General features: G+C 44.3%; 1 protein-coding gene across 1 annotated transcript in view; it reads right to left on the bottom strand.

Moving 5' to 3' along the window:
• Positions 1-711: 711 nt before the first annotated feature.
• Positions 712-24,837, bottom strand: part of NTMT2 (N-terminal Xaa-Pro-Lys N-methyltransferase 2) — a 710,251-nt gene continuing 686,125 nt past the window's right edge. Inside the window, exon 4 of the mRNA XM_085654828.1 lies at positions 712-1,224. Coding sequence (XP_085510954.1) covers positions 968-1,224 — 257 coding nt within the window. The 3' untranslated portion in view covers positions 712-967. The remainder of the gene's footprint in view (positions 1,225-24,837) is intronic.

Below are 24,837 nucleotides of genomic sequence, written 5' to 3'. Positions count from 1 at the left end.
TGTCACTTCTGTCTCCTGAGTATGGCAGACTTGCACAACACCTCTGACGACACATGTATTGATTTTATCTATAATCGTGTAAATTCTGAACAGCATTGAAATGTATAAAACCTCATGGCACTTTACCATATAATATTGTCAACCCTGATGTATCTGTCCGTATCAAATTTAAATACAGTTTTATGGTGACATACTTTAGAATGTTGAACTTGAGCCAATTGGTATGCAAGCTGTTTTTGTCATTTGGGTTATCAAAAGCCAACACAAACAGATGTCATCCTGGGTAGAAACCAGGCACATATCCAAATCATTTTATGTCATCGTTTTATATTGAGGACTACACATCATTCAAGGAGATTAGACTAGTTGGTGGGCAGATGCAAAGGAGGGCCAAAATAGCAAGCATTTGAGATACGGGCCAACCTTCTGATTTCAAAAAGCTTCCTTATGCTCTGTATTCACAAGACAGGGGAAGGGTTGCAGCCTATTAGCTTATGATATTTATATCGAAATAAAGCTATTTGACCTGACCTATTAGCTATGTTGCTGTTCTTGGGACCTGGAGACCAGGGTTTCTAATGCCCCTTTCGGTATGTACCATCGACGATTTACCCTTCTAGAAAATCACTTTATCCTACTATGTCTCTAATTACAAAAATTGTATAATGTCAAGAAGTGAAACCGACAATAAAATATACTGCCCACGTCAGATTTGCAAATCACATCTTGGTTTTTATGGTTCTTTATAAAGCATTCTGCTGCTGCTTGAAGTTTAGTATATTCTATGTCAAACTATTAAAAAAAGCTTCAGCAGAATTGTGTAGCCTGTTGTATTCTTATTTACACACATGAAATGCATTTTTCTTTCAGGGGAGAAATTGTAAAGATGATTATTTGATAGACCTCCTAATACGCTGTAATCTCTTTCAGATTTGTTTGGTTTATAAAGCATTAAGTGCCCAGTCTGTTATTGCATGGCGATCATCCAGATAGGGACAAGGGTCTCAGGGAAGCCATCTTGTTTCTGTTCACTGAGAATGGTGAAGCCAGCCTTGTATATGATGCTTCGGAGAATGAATATGTCTCTAATCAGGCAGTTGTCTATGGGGTCCAGTCTGCAGCCATCCCGGGCCACGTTGTCTTTGAGGATGATGACTCCATTCTGTCGTAAGCCGCTTTTGCATCTGCGAAGGAACTCCAGAAAGTCCTTATCCGTCAAGTAGCCTGGAGGAAACGAAGTGCATTTCATCAGCATTTTACAAAGAGCACAATTTAAATCTGGTTTATGCGATTCTGTACATTAACACACATTGTATTTCACTTAAAATATATTTTACAAGGCCAGTGAAAGGGCACCTGCATTTGATAAAATAAAACAGCTACATGACAGAAGTGTCAGTTAGAAATTTAAATACACAGTAATAGGTGTGGAATTAGAGCACAGAAAACGTACTTTAAAAAGGCCAGTTATGCTACAGGGTTTTTGTTGAGTGTGTGAACTTGCAAAAGGGGTTCACGGCGCTAATGAAATCCAAGGAATTTCAATGTATTTTACCAAAAGTTGGAACTGTGGAACTCATTACCAAAAAACAACATATGCACCAACGACTTGCTTTGCATTACGAAAAGGCTGAAAACTCACAAATTGCAGCTTTCCCTATATTAACTTGTCAAAAAAACAGAAAAATCTCAAATAGAACATTACAACAATCGACCAATTCTCTTTATTCACCACTGCGGAACATGATTACTGCTGCTAATGTCCTATCTCTCTTCGAATTTTCACACATCCACTTTTTAATTTACTCCGATGTCGTCCTACCTATATTCCAATTAACTCTTGCCTTTATTCTCTTTTTCGAATCCTTTACTTTTCAAATGAAACGCTGTTCGCTCATGGGTTTCTCAAAGTTGCTGCTGCGAGAGCTTGGGCCCAAACCTTCCGTTGCTCCCACAGCAACAGTCTTTTGGTAGCAAGAGAGGCAAAGGGCGATACTATTACCAGTTAACACATCATTTCAGTGCAACCAGAATGGCCACACAGGAATCCACTCCACAACTGTGTAGTATCTTGTTCAGGTTCGTTTCTTGTCATTATCTCCCTACCTGTTAAACCAGATTGGTCGCACACTGCTACACCTACCAGTCGTGTTCCCCAAATGAAAATGGTCCCTGAAGGTCAGCGTCGGCGAATACACCTATACTCGAGTGTGAATGCAAGTATGCGTGGCGTATGCCATCCCTGGACACGTGTTTCGAGGTAGTTGCCTCTCGTCAGCAGGGAGTAGGAAAATGTGTGGGGTTGCTGTGTAAGCTGCTAAAATCGTTATCAGGTCTAGTACCTCTCGTAGCGCGCAGGTGCGTAACCATGAGTCCGTCGACTCCACCGGCTCAAGGGAGCCTGAATATAAAGTTAAACCAGATTGGTCGCACACTGCTACACCTACCAGTCGTGTTCCCCCAATGAAAATGGTCCCTGAAGGTCAGCGTCGGCGAATACACCTATGCTCGAGTGTGAATGCAAGTATGCGTGGCGTGTGCCATCCCTACCTGCTCAGCCCAGTGTGAATGTGCTGTGTGCTGCGTGGTGTGGTGAGATGATGTGGAATGGAATGTTTGGGTGCCTGTGAGGTGAAGTGTGACAGTTGGAACATGGGCTGAGCAGCAGGCAGGCTGCTCCAGGTGGGCTGCTTCACAAGAACTCATCAACCTGTAACTGAACTTAATAAATCTACTGAAACTATATCTCGCTTGCTGGACTTTATTACTACATATTTTTGCCAACGAGTTGGATAAAGACTCATGCTTTACAACTGGTCTTAATGAAGATAAAGATGACATGGCAAAGAAGTCTTAAAGCTGAAGGAACCTACAGAAACGACAGTTGCAGAAAAAAGAATGTACATTTCCAGGAGGAAGTGGTTCACAGAAGACAAGACAGATAGCCCAAAGTTCACAGATAAGAAGTATCCAGAAGAAATAAGACAAACTGGAGCATCACGCCTTGTAGCCCCCCCATTGTCCTTCCATCGGACAGCCCCAGCCTAGGCGTGCTGTGCTTATGAACATTATTTGGACGTTTGGTCATCAAGGAAAGCTACACCAATCTGGTGTACGCTTACTACAATGGTAATTCAAAGCTATTTGGCTTAACAAGATGCAATTTGACCTGTCATAGGGCCTAACATGGTGCAAAGGACAATTTCTGCGTGATTGACACATTGAGGTGATGTTTTGGTGCTTTTGGAAGTCACTGAGCCTTGAGACTGTGTCAACTTGTGTGAGCTCAAGTACTTCAACCCATCTGAGCTAAAGAACATTCTCTTTCACAGTTTTTGTCTCCACCTGAGAATGATAAAATTAAAAAATAAAGAAGTTTCACGAGTGAGGCATTTTACAAGATGTTCAGATGTCTACGCGTTTTCACAAGAAGGGAACTTGCTCAAAATGTTGCCAACGTACTGTCTTAAATGTAGTCTGTCACCGAAGGAAAAGTAGTGACTGACTTTTTGTCTGGCAAGCAAGGAAGTCATGGCTATTTATTATGCTGTCTACATTGTGTGCATTACGATCACTGGAACTTGCTCAATATTTACGTTTTGCTATGCAGTGTCTGTACTGGCACCTGGATGGGGCCGTAAGTAGATGACGGACACTGTGGTGAGTTCCCTAATATTTTTTTTACCAACCACAATTACTTGCCTGCAGTTAAGCCAGTTAAACTATTACTCTGCGGTTCAAATTGTGAACGGAGCTCGTGCTCCTTACCTTGTTTATGGAGTCGGGCAGTGTCGCAGAGGGATCTTCTGTGACGTCATGGTCTGTGTTCAGCCTTTGCTGCTCTGGGACGCATTGCAGCACAGAGGTGCCAAGAGCCATTCGGCTTAGCATCATGTACTTGCCGCCATCTTGGATTGCAGTGTATTAACTACAATATGAGCAGAGTCTCATCTTCCTCAGGAATGGCTACACAGCGTTTTTACTTTGAGAGAATTTTCTACTCCTTCAGTGTGCACCGAAATGGATCTCCTCGGGTGAACTTCGTTATGGTAACAGCATGCCGGCAACCCCATTACCTGCAGCTGTTACTTCTTCAACACATTGTTGACAGCATGGTAGTACTGTAGCGCTTTAAGTGTCTCTATTATGAGTCCAGCTTTACCATTGTACAACCTTTCCATCTGATTTGTGTGAGTATACACTCGCAGGTGTTCTTGTCTGTCGACATTTGGGATGATGCAGTTGCTGCTCGACATATTTCTTTGTTTCAGTCTACAGAACATAATACCAGTTTGTAGGAATTTACATATTGTTTGGGCATTCCATCTACATCTTGAATTTTGGCAGGAACTATACAGGTCACATCATATCTCTTATGGTTGTGACATTTGGCACTAATGGTTTTTGTGTTTAGTGACATTCTCTGTTTAACGTGCAATACTCTGTTTTTCTCTTTTTCTGCTTTGGCAAATGTTTTACATATCTAATATTGGGATACATAGCACCAGATTTGTCCACATATCCTGCATTGTATTTTTCGGTGGGATTTGATTGCACATTATCTTACATTTTTGGTCGTTGGGTACACACCTTTTCATCAGGGAATGACTCTATGGTTCATTTTGCCTGTTTTTACATTACAATTTACTCTCCCTTACATGAGGGACAGGAATGGGTACTAGCCCCATTTTCACACAGTACATTTTTCTAAATGGGTGTTTTTTCCCATTTACAAGGGTTTACGTTGTTAAACGTTACACTGGGTATCTCTTTATGGGTCATAGTGCCATTTACATTAGCTTCTCACCCTTATGTCAGGGGTAGGTTATGGGTGTTACTCCCTTTTACACGTACTAGTTGTACATTACAATCCTTACACAGGGTGTGTCTTTATGGGTTCCAGTCCCATTTTTGCTAGTTTTGATCCTCATATGAGGGTTGGGTCAATGGGTGTCAGTCCCATTTACATGGTTCACGTCACTAACCTTTACACGAGGGAGGAATTTATGGGTTTCAATCCCATTTCTCCATGTTTTTTACCCTCACATGTGGGGTGTCTTAATGGGCTGTTGTCCCATTTTCTCGGCACAGATTTTTATTCATCTAATCAGGTATTCCTGTATGTGGTACAGTTTTCTGTGTCTACACTTATTACTTGTTTCTTTTTGCAAATAATGTTTTACATCTTAACATAAAAATGGGGGAGGATGAGTGATACTTTTTGTATTTTTATTAATCTTCTCTGTTTTCTTGCTTGTTCAGCTCTCCTTGTAATGTTATATTTTCTTTGCATCAGTACCTATGGTACTTTGTATGTCGGGTGTAAGGCAACTAGTTAGTTCTTGTCGTGCTGTGTCATGCCTCCTTCTATGCCTGTCTGGCCAGTGGGTGTGTTTGAGGGTAGCCATAGGTGCGTTTATGTCAATCTGCTAACCTGTTCTCTGCTCCATCTGCAACGCAGCACATACCATTGTTAGGACCTCATTATTAAAATGAGTTCCTTGGTCTGACTCCAAAGAGGATGGAAATCCGAATCTTGGAATGAGCTCTCTCAATAACAGCTTGGCTACTGTAATGCTATAATTTCCCCTATTTGGATAGGCTTCCACCCAACATGAAAAGGTGTATTCCACCACTAAAATGTACCACAGCCAAATGCATACTGGCATCTCAACAAAGTCCACTCACATTCTGTTGAAAGGACTACCAGATCGCCCTATGTGAATCAAGGTAATAGCAGTTTGCTTTCCCATATTCATTTGCTGACAAATCACGCATCGATAACACAGTGCCTCAGCCATCGCTCACAACCTCGGATTGAACCAGGTCTGTTTAACAATCTCACCATCGCATCTCTCCCTACCTGCATTGGTTCATGGAAATAACCTTTTGTAGGGGCAAAAAAGTATTAGGCAATACTAGCCTCCCACCTCCTGAAACCCAAATTTCATCATCTCATTTCACACAACCTGCTTTTATCTAACTTTCTTGTTCCTTCTCAGTAACTTCCTTTTGTACCTCTTCACTTCTTCCAATGTATCAGCAATTGTCATCCAAAGGTTGAAATTGGTTTAAGTTTTTTCCTCATTTTTATATTCGCCATTGAAAGTACACACATTCAGTGCACAGTAACACACAACTTCATTGGCATAACGATTGCCAAGTGTCAAAAATTAATTTCCTTTGAAATGAGCAGTACATTTTATGGCTGCAACTTGTGCTGGCATTTGAAGGGCCTCTTTTGTCTCACATTTTCTCCATTGCGGATGGGGGACCTTGAAGAGATCATAAAAACCCTCTGAGACCACACTGTTCAAAATTGTGAACCACAGAGAACCCATGCAGGTTATAGGTAAATATTGTCCATTCCATTTCAAAACTTTATTCGATTGTTTAAAAACAGTCATAAAAGCACATGGCATCAGTAATACAATACAATACATAAAATGATAAAATAACAATACATTCGGTTAACGATAAGAAAAATGGAGCAGGAAGGGGGGGTGAGCCAGATGGACAACATCTACGAGTATCATTTCACATGTAATTTCAGTAAATCATACTTTTCATGACGGACACAGATTGCAAAATAAAGGTCGCTGTAAAAAAGCATACATCCGGTTCATCAAGTGCAAAAAGAAGGCTCATCGCAGATCCGACATTAGACGCTGAATATTTTTTAAAAAGTGGTTTGAGGTAGGCAATTCGGAGATATAAATACAGAGGGCAAAGAAGCAAAAAGTGCTCGGTACTCTGCTTCGAAGTCCCATCACAGGGACAGGGCATTGCCGTGTAATTATTAATCAACGGAAAGGCCACTAAAATGTGGGCAATACCTAGACGTAGTCTGGTGAGGACAAACTGATGAGATTGTTTGGTGACCACTTTTAGGTACTTGGCGAAACCTAAACTTGCCTGGTTAAGGGAGTAGTGAAATTGGTGAGTAGCCATCGGGCGGGTTATGTCTCTACGCACTTTGGATTTAATCCCCAAGTAAATAAGTTGTAGCTCCTTTTCTGAGGAATCTACAGCCCTGGCAGGGTCCACCAAAACATTCATATCGAATATCTCTCTATAGGATAAGATCACGTAATTAAGCCATGGGATCTGGTTATGTTTATCCAAACGGAGGCAGTCTTGGATAATTTTCCTAGTGAAGCCAGTTTCCTCCTTTGCCCAAATCGATCTCCAGGTCATTAGTGGGCCTAGCCCCGTAAGGTCAGTCAGGTATTCCAGCCCAACCTTAAGGTGGGACAGTCCAGTGGAGGCTGAAGTTGGAAGGCAAAGAAGCCTCTTTAAAAAGCTATTTTCCTCCACCTGGAGGTCTCCATGGCGACAATGACCCCAAACCCCTGATCCATAGAGGGCCGCAGAAGCACATCTAAGGCGGTAAATGTGCAACATATCACAAAGACGCCGGCTTCCTAATTTTGAGGCGAATTTAAAAACACCAGAAATGGCTTTGCCCATCTTGGCCTTAACGTTACAAATCTCCTGTGCCCACTTGCCATTACTACTGAGAGTGATGCCTAAATAGCAAAATGTATCCACCACTTGTATCTTTTGGTCCACAAACTGGAAAGATCTCAGGTTTTTTATTTTCTTGCCACAAGCCATAATAAATGTCTTGGAGTTATTAATTTTTAATTTCCTCCCCTGGATAAAACTAAAAAAACTATCCATTAATCTCTGCAGACCCACTGGAGTTCTAGACAATAAAACAGTATCGTCTGCGTAGAGCAGTACAGGAATGGCTTGGCCCTCGGCTTGTGGTGCATCAGCGGAGACCAATCTCAATTCAGAGTCCATGTCATTAATAAAAAGAGAGAAGAGCAGTGGGGCAAGGACGCAGCCTTGTCTGATACCTGATTTGACCTCAATATCATCAGTGCATTCACCCGCTTGGCCATAACGAATCCTGGCCGATAGTTTACTGTATAGTCTGGCCAGAAAATAAATAATTGCGGGTGGGGCGCCCATATTTAATAACGTGGTCCACAGAAGGGCATGGTTCACCAAATCGAAAGCGCTGGACAAATCAGCAAAGCAGAGGAATAAGGAGCCCTGGTTGGCTCGGGTGTATTTACCTATGATAAGATCTAAATTAACACACTGCTCAACGGTACCAAGGCCCCTACGGAACCCAAATTGGGAGTCAGCCAAGATACCATTGACCTCTGCCCATTCCTCCAGACGCTGTAGGAGCACCCTACTCATAATTTTTAGGGAGGAGTCCAGAAGGGAGATAGGGCGGTAGTTCTTTGCCTCGCTCCTATCGCCCTTCTTGTAGATTGGTATAATAATTGATTCACCCCATGTAAGAGGGGTGCTTACCATAACTGCCGCGTTGAAGACTTTGGTCAGAAGGGGGCCCCACAAAAGAGTGTTAGCTTTGTAAAGGTCTATCGGCACCCCATCAGGCCCTGGGGCCTTTCCTCCCTTGCTGTTTTGGATGGCAGTAACTACCTCGTCAGTTGTAATATTTAGGGGAAGGTTTGGACCAAGGGCTGCTGCTCTAGGGCACGTACTAGTTTCCCCCCTGGATTAACAAGCATTTGCAATGCAATAGGTCTCGCATTTGCAAAAGTTTGAGTTATTGGCATTGTAAATGACAAAACTTTTATCTATGTGTTGGTTTTGAAAACAGATAAATAAACGGCATTGTCATTTACAATGCCAATAGCTTAAACTCTCGCATTGTAAATGACAATGCCTTTTTTTTGTTTTTAATAAAAATACATAAATAAAACGCAGTCATTTATAATAGCAATAGCTGAAACTTGTGTCAATGTGAGACCTATTGCATTGCAAATGCTTTTTTTTTACTTTGCTCATGTGATGGCAATAAATATCCAGCATAGTGAAATACTAACTTAAACGCTGACCCTTCTTCCAAAGACCAGTTCCTGCCGAGTCTCCCAAATAATTAGTGGCTCTTATTTGCATTGGATAATTCCCGTTCACTTTACACCCTTTTGTGGGACACTCGGAGTCAGAGGCGCAAATAGACACAAATTTTGGGGTGGTGGGGCACCAAATGTTAATACATCTTTATTTTTTGCTGGACTTTTGTTAACCAACAAAAACCAGCTTGCAACCCACCAGTGGGCCGCGACTCACAGTTTGGGAAACAGTGGCATAAATGGTACACAACTGCACAAATACAGCACCTGCACTTGTGTGTACAAGTCATGAAGGTGTTAGGGTTGATACTATTACTTTTAAGTTGAGGCTGGCACAACTGTTCTTTTAGGCAGCAAACACCACCAACCATGCGGGCAACTAGAGCCACATTTCGGGGGGGGGGGGGCTGGACAAGATTTCGGGGGGGGGGGGGGCTAAGTCTTCCAGCCATAGGCAGAGTGGCTGTAAGAAGGGGTGAAAACACAAAAGCCTCATTAACGAGTAAATGGTCTTTTAAAGACCTGTGAAGTACTCGGATCCGGCTGCAATTAGACGGGCGCCAGCCCGCGAGGCTGTCTCAGCTGGGCTGACACACATGACAGGGGGGGGGTGGGGTGCTGAAGCCCGGTAAGCCCAATGGGTGTTGCGCGCCTGCCACCAACAGAACACATTAGACAGAACACTGAATACATATCAAACTCAGATGCAATATACCACAAAGCTAGGTATCACTGGACAGGGCGCCTCCTTCTCTCCCTCTCAGCTGCTTAACTTCATTTAACTTTGGCCTGGGTAAAATGGGCCCTGGTACGTGCAATCTGGTCCGCTTGCCGCAAGTATTTCCAGAACTACCGGCAAAATGTTTAGTTTGCCACTTGGGCGCTCACTCTTCCAAAGACGTAGGGCAATTTTTAAAATTCTTCATTGCAGTCTGGCGCTCTGCATTTGCCCTTTGAGGTGGTACCCTGAGGCAGCTGCCTACAGAGGTTTTTATGGAGCACTGGCACCGAGTCTATTGGGCTAAATGACCTTTTTTAGAAGTTGAAAAGCTTTAAGTAAAACATGCACAGAGTGCAAAATACTCATGTATTACTGTTGTTGGGTGTGGGGGTCCTTGAACTGTGAGAGGCAAGCCTCCAGAGGGGCAGCTGGACACTGATGGGGGAAGCAGCGCTGCTGAAACATGATCTGATATTACAGCCTCCCTCAGATAAGAAGAAGAAAAACACACAGACACCCAAGATCAAGGAGCAAGCAGGATGTCCCTCACATACATATGAACCACCTTCTTTGATAGACACAGGCAAATCCCTCTCACATTACCAAGAGCAAGCAGAGCATCCCGACAGTATTACATACAGCAAATAAGCCCATGTTCTCACACATACAGCAGCACTTTTCCACAATTGAGAGCAGTTATAACTCAGCAGACACCATTAAGTAATGACACGCCTCCGCTAACCCCACAAAAGTTAGAAAAGACAAAAAAACACAGCCCCTGGCAAGAGTGGTTTGGAGGCAGCGATAAGTTTGGAAAAATTAATATTTTTGGACACACCGTCCGATATGGGAAAGCCGGAAACGGGGGGGGGGGAAGGGAGAAGAGAGAGCAGAGAGCAAGGACCTGGGCAGAGCAGGGGAACGGGGCACTGGGAGTAGGGAATGGACAGTAGGCACGAGAGGGCATAGAAAGGAAGGTGGGGGCGGGAACGGCAGGAAGCTGGTTTTGGCTTTTGCTGTTGGTGTTAGGGCAAACACAAATCATTAAAACTGAAAGCTACTGTTAATTTGAAAGCCTAAAGGTATGGGCTAGAATGGAATAAATCCCTAAATGAAACAGGCAGGCAGGTTTAAAGACAACGTCCTTTCCAGACCCGCCCAGAAAACAAATTAACATTATGATTTACTTCGATTTGTTTAGACTTTGGGTATCGGAGGTACTCACAATTGACACTGAAAGATGTACACCACTACACAAATGGCAAAACGACAAACTTACCGACCACGTGCCAGAATTTTCGGCGGCAGTACCGGCTGCACCCGGGGAAACTCTCTGCCTCGTAGCCCACGAGAGGGGTGCAGATGCCGGCGGCCACCTGGCCCAGGAGGAGGAGGACCCACGCGTAGGTGGTGTTGAAGCCCAGCACCAAGTGGTAGTAGAGCAGAAAGTAGGTGAACCACATGGAAGGGCACAGGTTATTCAGGAAGTGGCCGGTGGAGTAACTCAGCCTCTGCCGGAGCGGCATGGAGTCCCTAACCTAAAACAGCCGCAATACGCTGAGGCCATAAAAAAACAAGCGCGCGCCTCCATGACTGCCACAAGCTGCCAAACAACGGACAGCGGGAGGGGGGCGGGAACAAAGGGAACGGGGAAACAGACAGCGGGAGGGGGCGGGAACAAAGGGAACGGGGGCACTGACAATGGGAAAGGGACGGGAGGATGGAGAACACACTCAACGGGAGGGGGGGCGGAACAAAGTGAACGGAGAAACGGAAAGCGGGAGGGGGCGGGAACAAAGGGAACGGGGAAACAGACAGCGGGAGGGGGCGGGAACAAAGGGAACGGGGGCACTGACAATGGGAAAGGGGCGGGAGGATGGAGAACACACTCAACGGGAGGGGGGCGGAACAAAGTGAACAGGGAAACGGACAGCGGGAGGGGGGCGGGAACAAAGGGAACGGTGACACTGACAACGGGAAAGAGGGCGGGAGGATGGATAACACGACCAACGGGAGGGGGGCGGAACAGGAAAAGTAAATGCCAACACTTCCAAACTCAGCAGCTAGTGGTGAACGGCGGTTGAAAATAAACAAGGAAGTAGTCCCAAATTGAGTAGATAATGCGGAGCAGCGGAACTAAACTGTAGTTGGTCAGTGCTGCTTCCTGCACAAGGGAAGCAAAACGGAAGTGACGTTTCGGACCTCCAGCCAATGAATGAGCTACATAAAAAGAGCAATGCCAGATGTAACCAATGGCAAGTGACAAAACAAAGTGAGATGCAATGGGTGGAGTTTCAGTAGTAATACTTATTACTTGATGCCTCGCAGAGGCAGCGCATGCGCTGCTTTATGCGAGACCTAAAAATGCTATTATAAAACACAACCCAGTTTTCTTCACTAACCTGGGCTGACAATACTGGGTAAGCCTCCTTCCAATGCAAAAAAGGACTATTCACAGTGCTCCAGAAGAGTTTGCTGTCCCGCAATTCGGCTGCTTTGGAGAAATTATCCCAGGCTTCCTCCTGTAATTCATGCTTCCTACGGGACAACTGGTCCTTATAGTTTGCTCTGAGGGATTTAACAACACACTTGTCCCTGGGGTGATTACATAGGGCTTTCTTTAGTTCCTGCAAGGACTTCGTACAAGCCTTATCAAACCATCCCACGTTAGCCCTGGGCCTATTGGGGGCAGTCAGTATTTTTTTAGTTATGGCATTAATTTCCTCGAAGTCAACGATAATGCTTGCCGCACTTGTATTATCATCTAAACAGCGCTGCAGCTCAGGGAGACTTACAGACACAATTTTTGACATCAGCTTCTCAGAATTGTCACTGCACCATTTTATTCTACATTCATTAGGCCTATGAGGGATTAATTCAGCAACTGTCCTATGGGCAACTTGGACCTTCCTCCCCCAAATCAAGGTGGTAAAAGTAATTCCGTTATGATCACTAAGGGACAGGTCTACAATTTGCGGGACAGAACAGGGGGAGCTGATGTTCTCCGAAACCAACAGGTGATCAATAACAGAGGCTGAGTTCCTCCCTACGAAAGTTGGGACCGGGTTGCCCTCCCTATCATTAGCGGGCACATGAACAAGTAGATCCAATTTTAACAATAAGGCATTTAATGACTCTCCGTAAGGTGTATGTACAAAATGAGCCCGGTCGGCCCCTCGGACCCCGTCAAATCCGCAGGCATTAGAAAAAGAGAAAGTACATGTGGGAATATTAAAATCACCCCCCCAGATAATAACAAATGGAACAGGGTTAGCCCTACATAGTTTATCAATTACAGTTGCAAGTTCATTGACTACAAATGAGCTCGAGAAATCAAACATTTTGTTATAGTGGTTAATCAGCAGGACATCACGGCCCCCACTTTGCTGCAGCCAGAGGACCTGTGAGTGGGATCCTACAATGGTATGAGATTTAACTTGCACCGGTAAGCTTACGGACAAAAGGATCACAAGACCGCCCTTGGCCCTACCCATGGTTGATGCCTGCGCCGGGCAGTTAAAAGAGACAAAGCCATCAAAGAGAATCTCTTCTGTGGACCAGGTCTCTTGGAGGCAGAGTATGTCCTGGCCGTTAACAGTCTCCCTCCACCCTAGGGCCTCCTCCTTTTTACGCCAGCCTGCGATGTTCCAACTCAAGATTTTAAACCCTGTACCATAATCCACAGCATCAGATCCAGGGATGTCCCCCACGGGACTACTGAGGGATGTGAAATCCTTAGTGGCCGCGAAGCTACTAAGTTGACTGGCACACACGGAGGGAAATTGGGACTGGGTGTTTGGCCCTAGCCGAGCACCAGCCGTTGGCAGATACTCCGCACGGGCCAATTCTAACTGATCGGTACTTCCTATTAAAGCTTCTACACTCAGGGGTGTGCTCCCCTCCCCAAGAGATGGCTGTGTTTCCTGGGGTAGTCAGTCGACTGCATCAAGGCAGCTAAAACGGTTGTAATCGCAAAACGTGGCTCTAGATGGCATAGGGCCTGGAACGCCATGATATCTCCTATTTCTGCCCCTATAGTTGACCCTGGTCCACTCGTTACTGCCACTCCCATAGGTCGTCGGGGATGGGGGGGTAAAAGAAAGAAAGCGGCAGGGTCTGGATAGTGGAGTCAAAAGACCTATTAAAACCGGCACAAATATGGTGGACTGTTCTGGGGTCCCTAAAATTAATTGTTATACAGTCCCCATTTATAGTTTTTGCCAGCTTTCCCACCCAAGGTACCCTTCTTAGCATTACAATCTCACTAGACAGCTGGGTTGGCAGGGGTCTGTTCCAATTAAGCCATTTGACAACCTTGCTTTTAAGTGAAGCAAATGATTCATCTTCCCCTTCTTCTAGAGCTGGGACACCGGCCAAGACCACCATAAAGCGGTTAGCTTCAGGGGGAAGGTCCGGGGTTCGGGGTTTACTAGCCCTGATATCTTTCACTGACGTTGGAGGTGCACTATTACCCCTGTCTGTAACCAGTAAATATTGTCACCTTTAGCTGGTCTGATAAGGACAATAATTTCTGCCTCCTGCAGAAGTATACTCCAGTACAGACAGCATAATCAGCCCTCATAATTCCCTCCTTGTCTCTACGAAAAGAGCCATCCACAAATAGGGTGTAATCAGAATCTGGTAATGACTCATCAGAAATGTCAGGAGAGGGCTTGGTGCATAGTTCAGTGCATAGTTCAGTGACATCGAGACAGTCATGGTATACTTCAATCTCATCCGTATCACAATCAGGTAAGGGAAGCAATGTAGCAGGATTCAAAGTTGTTAATCTTTTCAGAGTTATGTTTTCTGCAGCTTAAATCACCTGCTCATATTTTGTGAGCCTTCTACTGGTCAAATGCTGAGTACGATTTCTAGTTAACAAAATCTCCACTGAATGAGAAACATACACAGTCAAGGGGTGACCCATTCTTATGCTTTCACAACTCTCTATGCTGACACCTGTTGCAGCAATGGATTTGAGAGATCCAGACAACGACGATACTACTGGAACTAAGGTAGCAGAAATATGAGCCACTGGTCTGAGGTCGCTTCCATGAGTCTGTGTCAGTACTGAAAGCACACAACCTTCTCATTCACAGCAAAAGAGTGAAAATGCTTCCTGTCAGGTCTAGGAAGGCAGACTAGCAATCATTGTTTCAAGGCACCGAATCAGGCACATCCTTGTCTGTCAGCATCTGTAAATGCTTTGCCATTAGGGAAAAGTTGGGTATGACATTAGCCTACCATTCACAGAATCATACTAACTTCTCTCTGTGTATGAGGCAGATTCATTTGCATGATCACCAAGATTCTTCCTTGTGACACATTTCTCGCACCCTTCACATTGTGATGTCCTAAGTAAAGAACCTTTGTCATACAGTACTGCAACTTGCTTGGGGAAACTTTGTATCCATACTCAGCCTGATGGTTCAGCAGGTCTATTGTATCAGTTTTGCAGGCCTCTCAAGTATTCAACTCGATCAGTAGTCTTCGATATATTGAACCAGGACAGAATTGCAGGGCGTGACCAATGACTCCATATTCTTTGTCAAGATGAGCTTGAAGATAGGACTCTGTATACTCTTGTGGTACATCGCACCATGTTAAAACATGATTTCCCATCCAGAAAGTGAATAAAAATTGCTTCCTCATGGAGAGGAAAGTAGAAGAATGCTGGGCAAAGATCAACAGCAGTGAACCATTCAGCCTCACATAGAATCTGAAACAATATTACAGATGGATTTGATACCACAGGACAGATCATGTACAATGCGATACTTACTGCTCTGTTTCTGTAAGCCCATTATGAGTGAGTTACATGGACTCTCCGGGATCTCTTTCAAAATGCCTTGTTCCATCATTGTTTCAATGACGGGAAATTCCAGAAACTGTATCAGGCGTTAGATTAAACTGTGATGTTCTCAGATACTCTGCATTTAATTAAATCTAGATGCAAACTGGATCAACCCCTCAGATGAGTCTGAAGTCCTCTCTGGAAAAATCCCAGACTAGATCTTTCACTGTATCTCTGAGTTCTGATGGTATGTCTTCCACTGTGAACATGGGGAACAGTGTGATACACACACATCATTTGTTTGGAGTTCTATTCCTTTTGGTGTACAGTAGATGGTGCAATTTAATTTGCACAGCAAGTCACGTTCTAAAATACATACAAGACTGAAATCACACACCACAAATTGATGATTATCTTTGAATGTCTCTATATTTACAGGTACACCTTCAGTAAGGGAATTTGACAACCGTATATTCACAAATCCCACAACTTAGATTGTTTTTTCCCGAGATGGTAGGTTTGGAATCTCTGCTGTTCTCACAGTAGAGCGGATAGCACCAGCATCAATCAAGAATGTGGTATTGTGGCCATCTACATCAGGTTCGACATACAGTCCACTATGGTCTACCTCTAAGACTGCACCAAGTGTACAGTCTTCCTCCCCAATCAAGGACAATCATAAGGACTAATGTGAGCCTTACTCATTTGATGCATTAAATATGGGAAACTGTTGGTACAGACCATTCTGGTCGGACATGTTTTGATTATCACTCATGTGTGTATTTTGATTAAATCGGGCATTATTTGCAGCTTACTGTAGCATCGGGGGCTGGGGCACTTGCATCATAGGACCTTGTGGAACAGCCCGATTTTGTAATCTCGACCTGGGCACATTCTGAGTTTGAGTAATATTACCCTGGGACTGATTTAATCCTCCATCTGTTCTTGATTTGCAGGATTAAAGTTACATTCACACTTCTAATGCCCCAACCTATTAAAGTAGTGGAATTGATTTGATTTCTTTAACACTGGAAATATCTGCTTCTGTCTTGGGATCTATAGGACCACATCTTCCCTTTCCATGTCCCTGAAATCCTCAATTTTTCTGCATCTTAGTCCCAGATGATGGACTCCCTGCATAAAGTTAGTTTTCCCTATATAAAGCTGCCCCTGACCCGTTTGAGCCAATTTAATCTTTAATTTTATGCTTCATTTCAATTTCCTCACAACATTACTTTGCGTACCACAGGATTTTGCCTACAGATTTCTTCTGCCAACAGATCAAATGGTGCTGTGTCATCATACTAATTTCAGGTCTCATCCCAGTCACTAATCAGGATACAAACTGTCTCATATTCTTTGATTCTTGAGTGTCCATCCTGCGATACTGCTTAAATGCCTGCAACAACCTTTCATAAAATGCATGAATCATTTGTTTTGGTTCTTGGGTCATCCTGTCTACCTTTACCCAATCAATATCCTGCTGTTACACCTTTGCTTTCAACCCAGTCACAAACCGGGATACAATTTCCTATATCCTTAGGTTCTAGAGTGCCCATCTCACTATACAGCCTAAATGCCTGTAACAACATTTCATAAAACACATGAATCATTTATTTAGGTTCTTGGGTCATCCTGTCAATCTTTACCCAATCAGTATCCTGCTGTGGCACCTTTGCTTTCAACCACGTCATCACCTGCTCGTACTTTTTCATTAATACAGGTGATGGACCATTAGTCACTGGATCTCTTTCAGGCTCTCCTTCGGGCCATTCTATAGCTATTGTACATTTTGACTATGAAGCGCTAGGAAGCACAATTTCAAACACTGTGTTCAAGTCAATCCACTGCACTTTCAAAATTTTCACAAATCGATCACCCTGCTTGTACCACTCTACAGGTTTCTCTCTTAGTTTTGGGAAGTCACTTGCCCCAAGATCACCTCTACTCCAAGGTATTGGGCCTTGTGAACCAAGGGGTTCAAATAGAGGCCAATCCTTTTTGCCCTGTGGCTGCGATGGTTCATCTGCGCAGGACATGGTTCAAATGGGATTCTGCTTGCACCAAGGCACTGAAACTGCCTTGTTGGCTGTGGTGGAAGAATCTAGAAAGATTCTTGATTCAGGAGGGTCCTCAGCCATAATCCTCCTCGACCTTAGCGTGGCCTTCGATACGGTGAACCATCGTATTCTGGTTCACCATCTTAGGAGCGCAGGAGTAACTGGTACAGCTTAACTATGGCTGCAATCTTTTCTAGAAGAAAGATTCTTCCAGGTATTTGAAGGCGATACCACAACAAAACCCAGTTCTCCAGGGCTCATCGCTGAACCCCACTCTTTTTAATGTCTATATGTCCCTGTTGGCAGATATTGTAGCTCCCTTCGGGATCCACATAGTGACATACGCTGATGACACATAGCTGGTTGTAGCGCAGACCAGATGTCCAATGGCCTCCACTCCTGTCTCGAGGAAGTTACCAAGTGGATGAGTCTGTCATATTTATAACTTAACAGTGAGAAAACCGAGCTCATGATTCTCGGCAACCCTTTAAGCTTCAAATCAAGCACTATGTGGCCAGCGTGCAAGGGCCCCGTGCCGCCCCAAAAAACCGAGATAAAAATCCTGGGCATCTGGCTAGACTAGGTCCTCACCTTCAAAGCTCAGGCCAGGAAGACTGCTGCTTCATGCTATGGCTTGCTTAGAATGTCCCGCAAAGTGCTTCCCCTCCTACCCTTTCAAGCAAATAAACTGCTAATTCAAGCACTAATCCTCTCAAGGATAGACTATGGCAACGCTCTATGTTTAGGTGCCCCAAACTCAGTGGTCGCGAAAGGCCAGCGCTACACTATCTCCATTGGCTTCCAGTGCAGGAGAGAATTATCTTTAAGGCCCTCTGCGTTGTCCATAAGTCTCTGCAAGGGAGCGGGTCACCGATGAACACAGCCATGATTCACCCCTATAAGGCAAATGGAAAATTGCGCTCTGATAAGCTCCACCTAGTAGTGGTCCCCAGTATCAAGAAAGCCAGAAGTGGAGGCCGGCTTTTTTCGATTAATGCCGCCAAGCTCTGGAACACCCTACCGCTGTAACAGCTAAAGACCTGGCTCTTTCCTTAGAGTGTCTGTCTGCTCTAGTTACTGCTTCAGCGCTGGGATGCCCTGGGGCCTTTCCTCCCTTGCTGTTTTGGATGGCAGTAACTACCTCGTCAGTTGTAATATTTAGGGGAAGGTTTGGACCAAGGGCTGCTGCTCTAGGGCACGTACTAGTTTCCCCCCCTGGATTAAAAATGCTATTATAAAATACAACCCAGTTTTCTTCACTAACCTGGGCTGACAATACTGGGTAAGCCTCCTTCTGATGCAAAAAAGGACTATTCACAGTGCTCCAGAAGAGTTTGCTGTCCCGCAATTTGGCTGCTTTGGAGAAATTATCCCAGGCTTCCTCCTGTAATTCATGCTTCCTACGGGACAACTGGTCCTTATAGTTTGCTCTGAGGGATTTAACAACACACTTGTCCCTGGGGTGATTACATAGGGCTTTCTTTAGTTCCTGCAAGGACTTCGTACAAGCCCTATCAAACCATCCCACGTTAGCTCTGGGCCTATTGGGGGCAGTAAGTATTTTTTTAGTTATGGCATTAATTTCCTCGAAGTCAACGATAATGCTTGCCGCACTTGTATTATCATCTAAACAGCGCTGCAGCTCAGGGAGACTTACAGACACAATTTTTGACATCAGCTTCTCAGAATTGTCACTGCACCATTTTATTCTACATCCATTAGGCCTATGAGGGATTAATTCAGCAACTGTCCTACGGGCAACTTGGACCTTCCTCCCCCAAATCAAGGTGGTAAAAGTAATTCCGTTATGATCACTAAGGGACAGGTCTACAATTTGCGGGACAGAACAGAGAGAGCTGATGTTCTCCGAAACCAACAGGTGATCAATAACAGAGGCTGAGTTCCTCCCTACGAAAGTTGGGACCGGGTTGCCCTCCCTATCATTAGCGGGCACATGAACAAGTAGATCCAATTTTAACAATAAGGCATTTAATGACTCTCCGTAAGGTGTATGTACAAAATGAGCCCGGTCGGCCACTCGGACCCCGTCAAATCCACAGGCATTAGAAAAAGAGAAAGTACATGTGGGAATATTAAAATCACCCCCCCAGATAATAACAAATGGAACCGGGTTAGCCCTACATAGTTTATCAATTACAGTTGCAAGTTCATTGACTACAAATGAGCTCGAGGAATCAAACATTTTGTTATAGTGGTTAATCAGCAGGACATCACGGCCCCCACTTTGCTGCAGCCAGAGGACCTGTGGGTGGGATCCTACAATGGTATGAGATTTAACTTGCACCGGTAAGCTTACGGACAAAAGGATCACAAGACCGCCCTTGGCCCTACCCATGGTTGATGCCTGCGCCGGGCAGTTAAAAGAGACAAAGCCATCAAAGAGAATCTCTTCTGTGGACCAGGTCTCTTGGAGGCAGAGTATGTCCTGGCCGTTAACAGTCTCCCTCCACCCTAGGGCCTCCTCCTTTTTACGCCAGCCTGCGATGTTCCAACTCAAGATTTTAAACCCTGTACCATAATCCACAGCATCAGATCCAGGGATGTCCCCCACGGGACTACTGAGGCATGTCAAATCCTTAGTGGCCGCCAAGCTACTAAGTTGACTGGCACACACGGAGGGAAATTGGGACTGGGTGTTTGGCCCTAGCCGAGCACCAGCCGTTGGCAGATACTCCGCACGGGCCAATTCTAACTGATCGGTACTTCCTATTAAAGCTTCTACACTCAGGGGTGTGCTCCCCTCCCCAAGAGATGGCTGTGTTTCCTGGGGTAGTCAGTCGACTGCATCAAGGCAGCTAAAACGGTTGTAATCGCAAAACGTGGCTCTAGATGGCATAGGGCCTGGAACGCCGTGATATCTCCTATTTCTGCCCCTATAGTTGACCCTGGTCCACTCGTTACTGCCACTCCCATAGGTCGTCGGGGATGGGGGGTAAAAGAAAGAAAGCGGCAGGGTCTGGATAGTGGAGTCAAAAGACCTATTAAAACCGGCACAAATATGGTGGACTGTTCTGGGGTCCCTTAAAATTAATTGTTATACAGTCCCCATTTATAGTTTTTGCCAGCTTTCCCACCCAAGGTACCCTTCTTAGCATTACAATCTCACTAGACAGCTGGGTTGGCAGGGGTCTGTTCCAATTAAGCCATTTGACAACCTTGCTTTTAAGTGAGGCAAATGATTCATCTTCCCCTTCTTCTAGAGCTGGGACACCGGCCAAGACCACCATCAAGCGGTTAGCTTCAGGGGGAAGGTCCGGGGTTCGGGGTTTACTAGCCCTGATATCTTTCACTGACGTTGGAGGTGCACTATTACCCCTGTCTGTAACCAGTAAATATTGTCACCTTTAGCTGGTCTGATAAGGACAATAATTTATGCCACCTGCAGAAGTATACTCCAGTACAGACAGCATAATCAGCCCTCATAATTCCCTCCTTGTCTCTACGAAAAGAGCCATCCACAAATAGGGTGTAATCAGAATCTGGTAATGACTCATCAGAAATGTCAGGAGAGGGCTTGGTGCATAGTTCAGTGCATAGTTCAGTGACATCGAGACAGTCATGGTATACTTCAATCTCATCCGTATCACAATCAGGTAAGGGAAGCAATGTAGCAGGATTCAAAGTTGTTAATCTTTTCAGAGTTATGTTTTCTGCAGCTTAAATCACCTGCTCATATTTTGTGAGCCTTCTACTGGTCAAATGCTGAGTACGATTTCTAGTTAACAAAATCTCCACTGAATGAGAAACATACACAGTCAAGGGGTGACCCATTCTTATGCTTTCACAACTCTCTATGCTGACACCTGTTGCAGCAATGGATTTGAGAGATCCAGACAACGACGATGCTACTGGAACTAAGGTAGCAGAAATATGAGCCACTGGTCTGAGGTCGCTTCCATGAGTCTGTGTCAGTACTGAAAGCACACAACCTTCTCATTCACAGCAAAATAGTGAAAATGCTTCCTGTCAGGTCTAGGAAGGCAGACTAGCAATCATTGTTTCAAGGCACCGAATCAGGCACATCCTTGTCTGTCAGCATCTGTAAATGCTTTGCCATTAGGGAAAAGTTGGGTATGACATTAGCCTACCATTCACAGAATCATACTAACTTCTCTCTGTGTATGAGGCAGATTCATTTGCATGATCACCAAGATTCTTCCTTGTGACACATTTCTCGCACCCTTCACATTGTGATGTCCTAAGTAAAGAACCTTTGTCATACAGTACTGCAACTTGCTTGGGGAAACTTTATATCCATACTCAGCCTGATGGTTCAGCAGGTCTATTGTATCAGTTTTGCAGGCCTCTCAAGTATTCAACTCGATCAGTAGTCTTCGATATATTGAACCAGGACAGAATTGCAGGGCGTGACCAATGACTCCATATTCTTTGTCAAGATGAGCTTGAAGATAGGACTCTGTATACTCTTGTGGTACATCGCACCATGTTAAAACATGATTTCCCATCCAGAAAGTGAATAAAAATTGCTTTCCTCATGGAGAGGAAAGTAGAAGAATGCTGGGCAAAGATCAACAGCAGTGAACCATTCAGCCTCACATAGAATCTGAAACAATATTACAGATGGATTTGATACCACAGGACAGATCATGTACAATGCGATACTTACTGCTCTGTTTCTGTAAGCCCATTATGAGTGAGTTACATGGACTCTCCGGGATCTCTTTCAAAATGCCTTGTTCCATCATTGTTTCAATGACGGGAAATTCCAGAAACTGTATCAGGCGTTAGATTAAACTGTGATGTTCTCAGATACTCTGCATTTAATTAAATCTAGATGCAAACAGGATCAACCCCTCAGATGAGTCTGAAGTCCTCTCTGGAAAAATCCCAGACTAGATCTTTCACTGTATCTCTGAGTTCTGATGGTATGTCTTCCACTGTGAACATGGGGAACAGTGTGATACACACACATCATTTGTTTGGAGTTCTATTCCTTTTGGTGTACAGTAGATGGTGCAATTTAATTTGCACAGCAAGTCACGTTCTAAAATACATACAAGACTGAAATCACACACCACAAATTGATGATTATCTTTGAATGTCTCTATATTTACAGGTACACCTTCAGTAAGGGAATTTGACAACCGTATATTCACAAATCCCACAACTTAGATTGTTTTTTCCCGAGAGGGTAGGTTTGGAATCTCTGCTGTTCTCACAGTAGAGCGGATAGCACCAGCATCAATCAGGAATGTGGTATTGTGGCCATCTACATCAGGTTCGACATATAGTCCACTATGGTCTACCTCTAAGACTGCACCAAGTGTACAGTCTTCCTCCCCAATCAAGGACAATCATGAGGACTAATGTGAGCCTTACTCATTTGATGCATTAAATATGGGAAACTGTTGGTACAGACCATTCTGGTCGGACATGTTTTGATTATCACTCATGTGTGTATTTTGATTAAATCGGGCATTATTTGCAGCTTACTGTAGCATCGGGGGCTGGGGCACTTGCATCATAGGATCTTGTGGAACAGCCCGATTTTGTAATCTCGACCTGGGCACATTCTGAGTTTGAGTAATATTACCCTGGGACTGATTTAATCCTCCATCAGTTATTGATTTGCAGGATTAAAGTTACATTCACACTTCTAATGCCCCAACCTATTAAAGTAGTGGAATTGATTTGATTTCTTTAACACTGGAAATATCTGCTTCTGTCTTGGGATCTATAGGACCACATCTTCCCTTTCCATGTCCCTGAAATCCTCAATTTTTCTGAATCTTAGTCCCAGATGATGGACTCCCTGCATAAAGTTAGTTTTCCCTATATAAAGCTGCCCCTGACCCGTTTGAGCCAATTTAATCTTTAATTTCATGCTTCATTTCAATTTCCTCAAAACATTACTTTGCGTACCACAGGATTTTGTCTACAGATTTCTTCTGCCAACAGATCAAATGGTGCTGTGTCATCATACTAATTTCAGGTCTCATCCCAGTCACTAATCAGGATACAAACTGTCTCATATTCTTTGATTCTTGAGTGTCCATCCTGCGATACTGCTTAAATGCCTGCAACAACCTTTCATAAAATGCATGAATCATTTGTTTTGGTTCTTGGGTCATCCTGTTTACCTTTACCCAATCAATATCCTGCTGTTACACCTTTGCTTTCAACCCAGTCACAAACCGGGATACAATTTCCTATATCCTTAGGTTCTAGAGTGCCCATCTCACTATACAGCCTAAATGCCTGTAACAACATTTCATAAAACACATGAATCATTTATTTAGGTTCTTGGGTCATCCTGTCAATCTTTACCCAATCAGTATCCTGCTGTGGCACCTTTGCTTTCAACCACGTCATCACTTGCTCGTACTTTTTCATTAATACAGGTGATGGACCATTAGTCACTGGATCTCTTTCAGGCTCTCCTTCGGGCCATTCTATAGCTATTGTACATTTTGACTATGAAGCGCTAGGAAGCACAATTTCAAACACTGTGTTCAAATCAATCCACTGCACTTTCGAAATTTTCACAAATCGATCACCCTGCTTGTACCACTCTACAGGTTTCTCTCTTAGTCTTGGGAAGTCAATTGTAAATGCCCCAAGATCACCTCTACTCCAAGGTACTGGGCCTTGTGAACCAAGGGGGTCAAATAGAGGACAATCCTTTTTGCCCTGCCGCTGCGATGGTTCATCCGCACAGGACATGGTTCAAATGGGATTCTGCTTGCACCAAGGCACTGAAACTGCCTTGTTGGCTGTGGTGGAAGAATCTAGAAAGATTCTTGATTCAGGAGGGTCCTCAGCCATAATCCTCCTCGACCTTAGCGTGGCCTTCGATACGGTGAACCATCGTATTCTGGTTCACCGTCTTAGGAGCGCAGGAGTAACTGGTACAGCTTAACTATGGCTGCAATCTTTTCTAGAAGAAAGATTCTTCCAGGTATTTGAAGGCGATACCACCTCAAAACCCATCCCCCTACGGCGTGGAGTTCTCCAGGGCTCATCGCTGAACCCCACTCTTTTTAATGTCTATATGTCCCTGTTGACAGATATTGTAGCTCCCTTCGGGATCCACATAGTGACATACGCTGATGACAAATAGTTGGTTGTAGCGCAGACCAGATGTCCAATGGCCTCCACGCCTGTCTCGAGGAAGTTGCCAAGTGGATGAAACTGTCATATTTATAACATAACAGTGAGAAAACCGAGCTCATGATTCTCGGCAACCCTTTAAGCTTCAAATCAAGAATTATGTGGCCAGCGTGCATGGGCCCGGTGCCGCCCCAAAAAACCGAGATAAAAAGCCTGGGCATCTGGCTAGACTAGGTCCTCACCTTCAAAGCTCAGGCCAGGAAG

This window comes from Triturus cristatus, chromosome 4_1 (assembly GCF_964204655.1).
Source record: "Triturus cristatus chromosome 4_1, aTriCri1.1, whole genome shotgun sequence".
Classification (NCBI taxonomy): Eukaryota; Metazoa; Chordata; class Amphibia; order Caudata; family Salamandridae; genus Triturus; species Triturus cristatus.
This window is presented reverse-complemented; position numbering and strand designations above follow the sequence as displayed.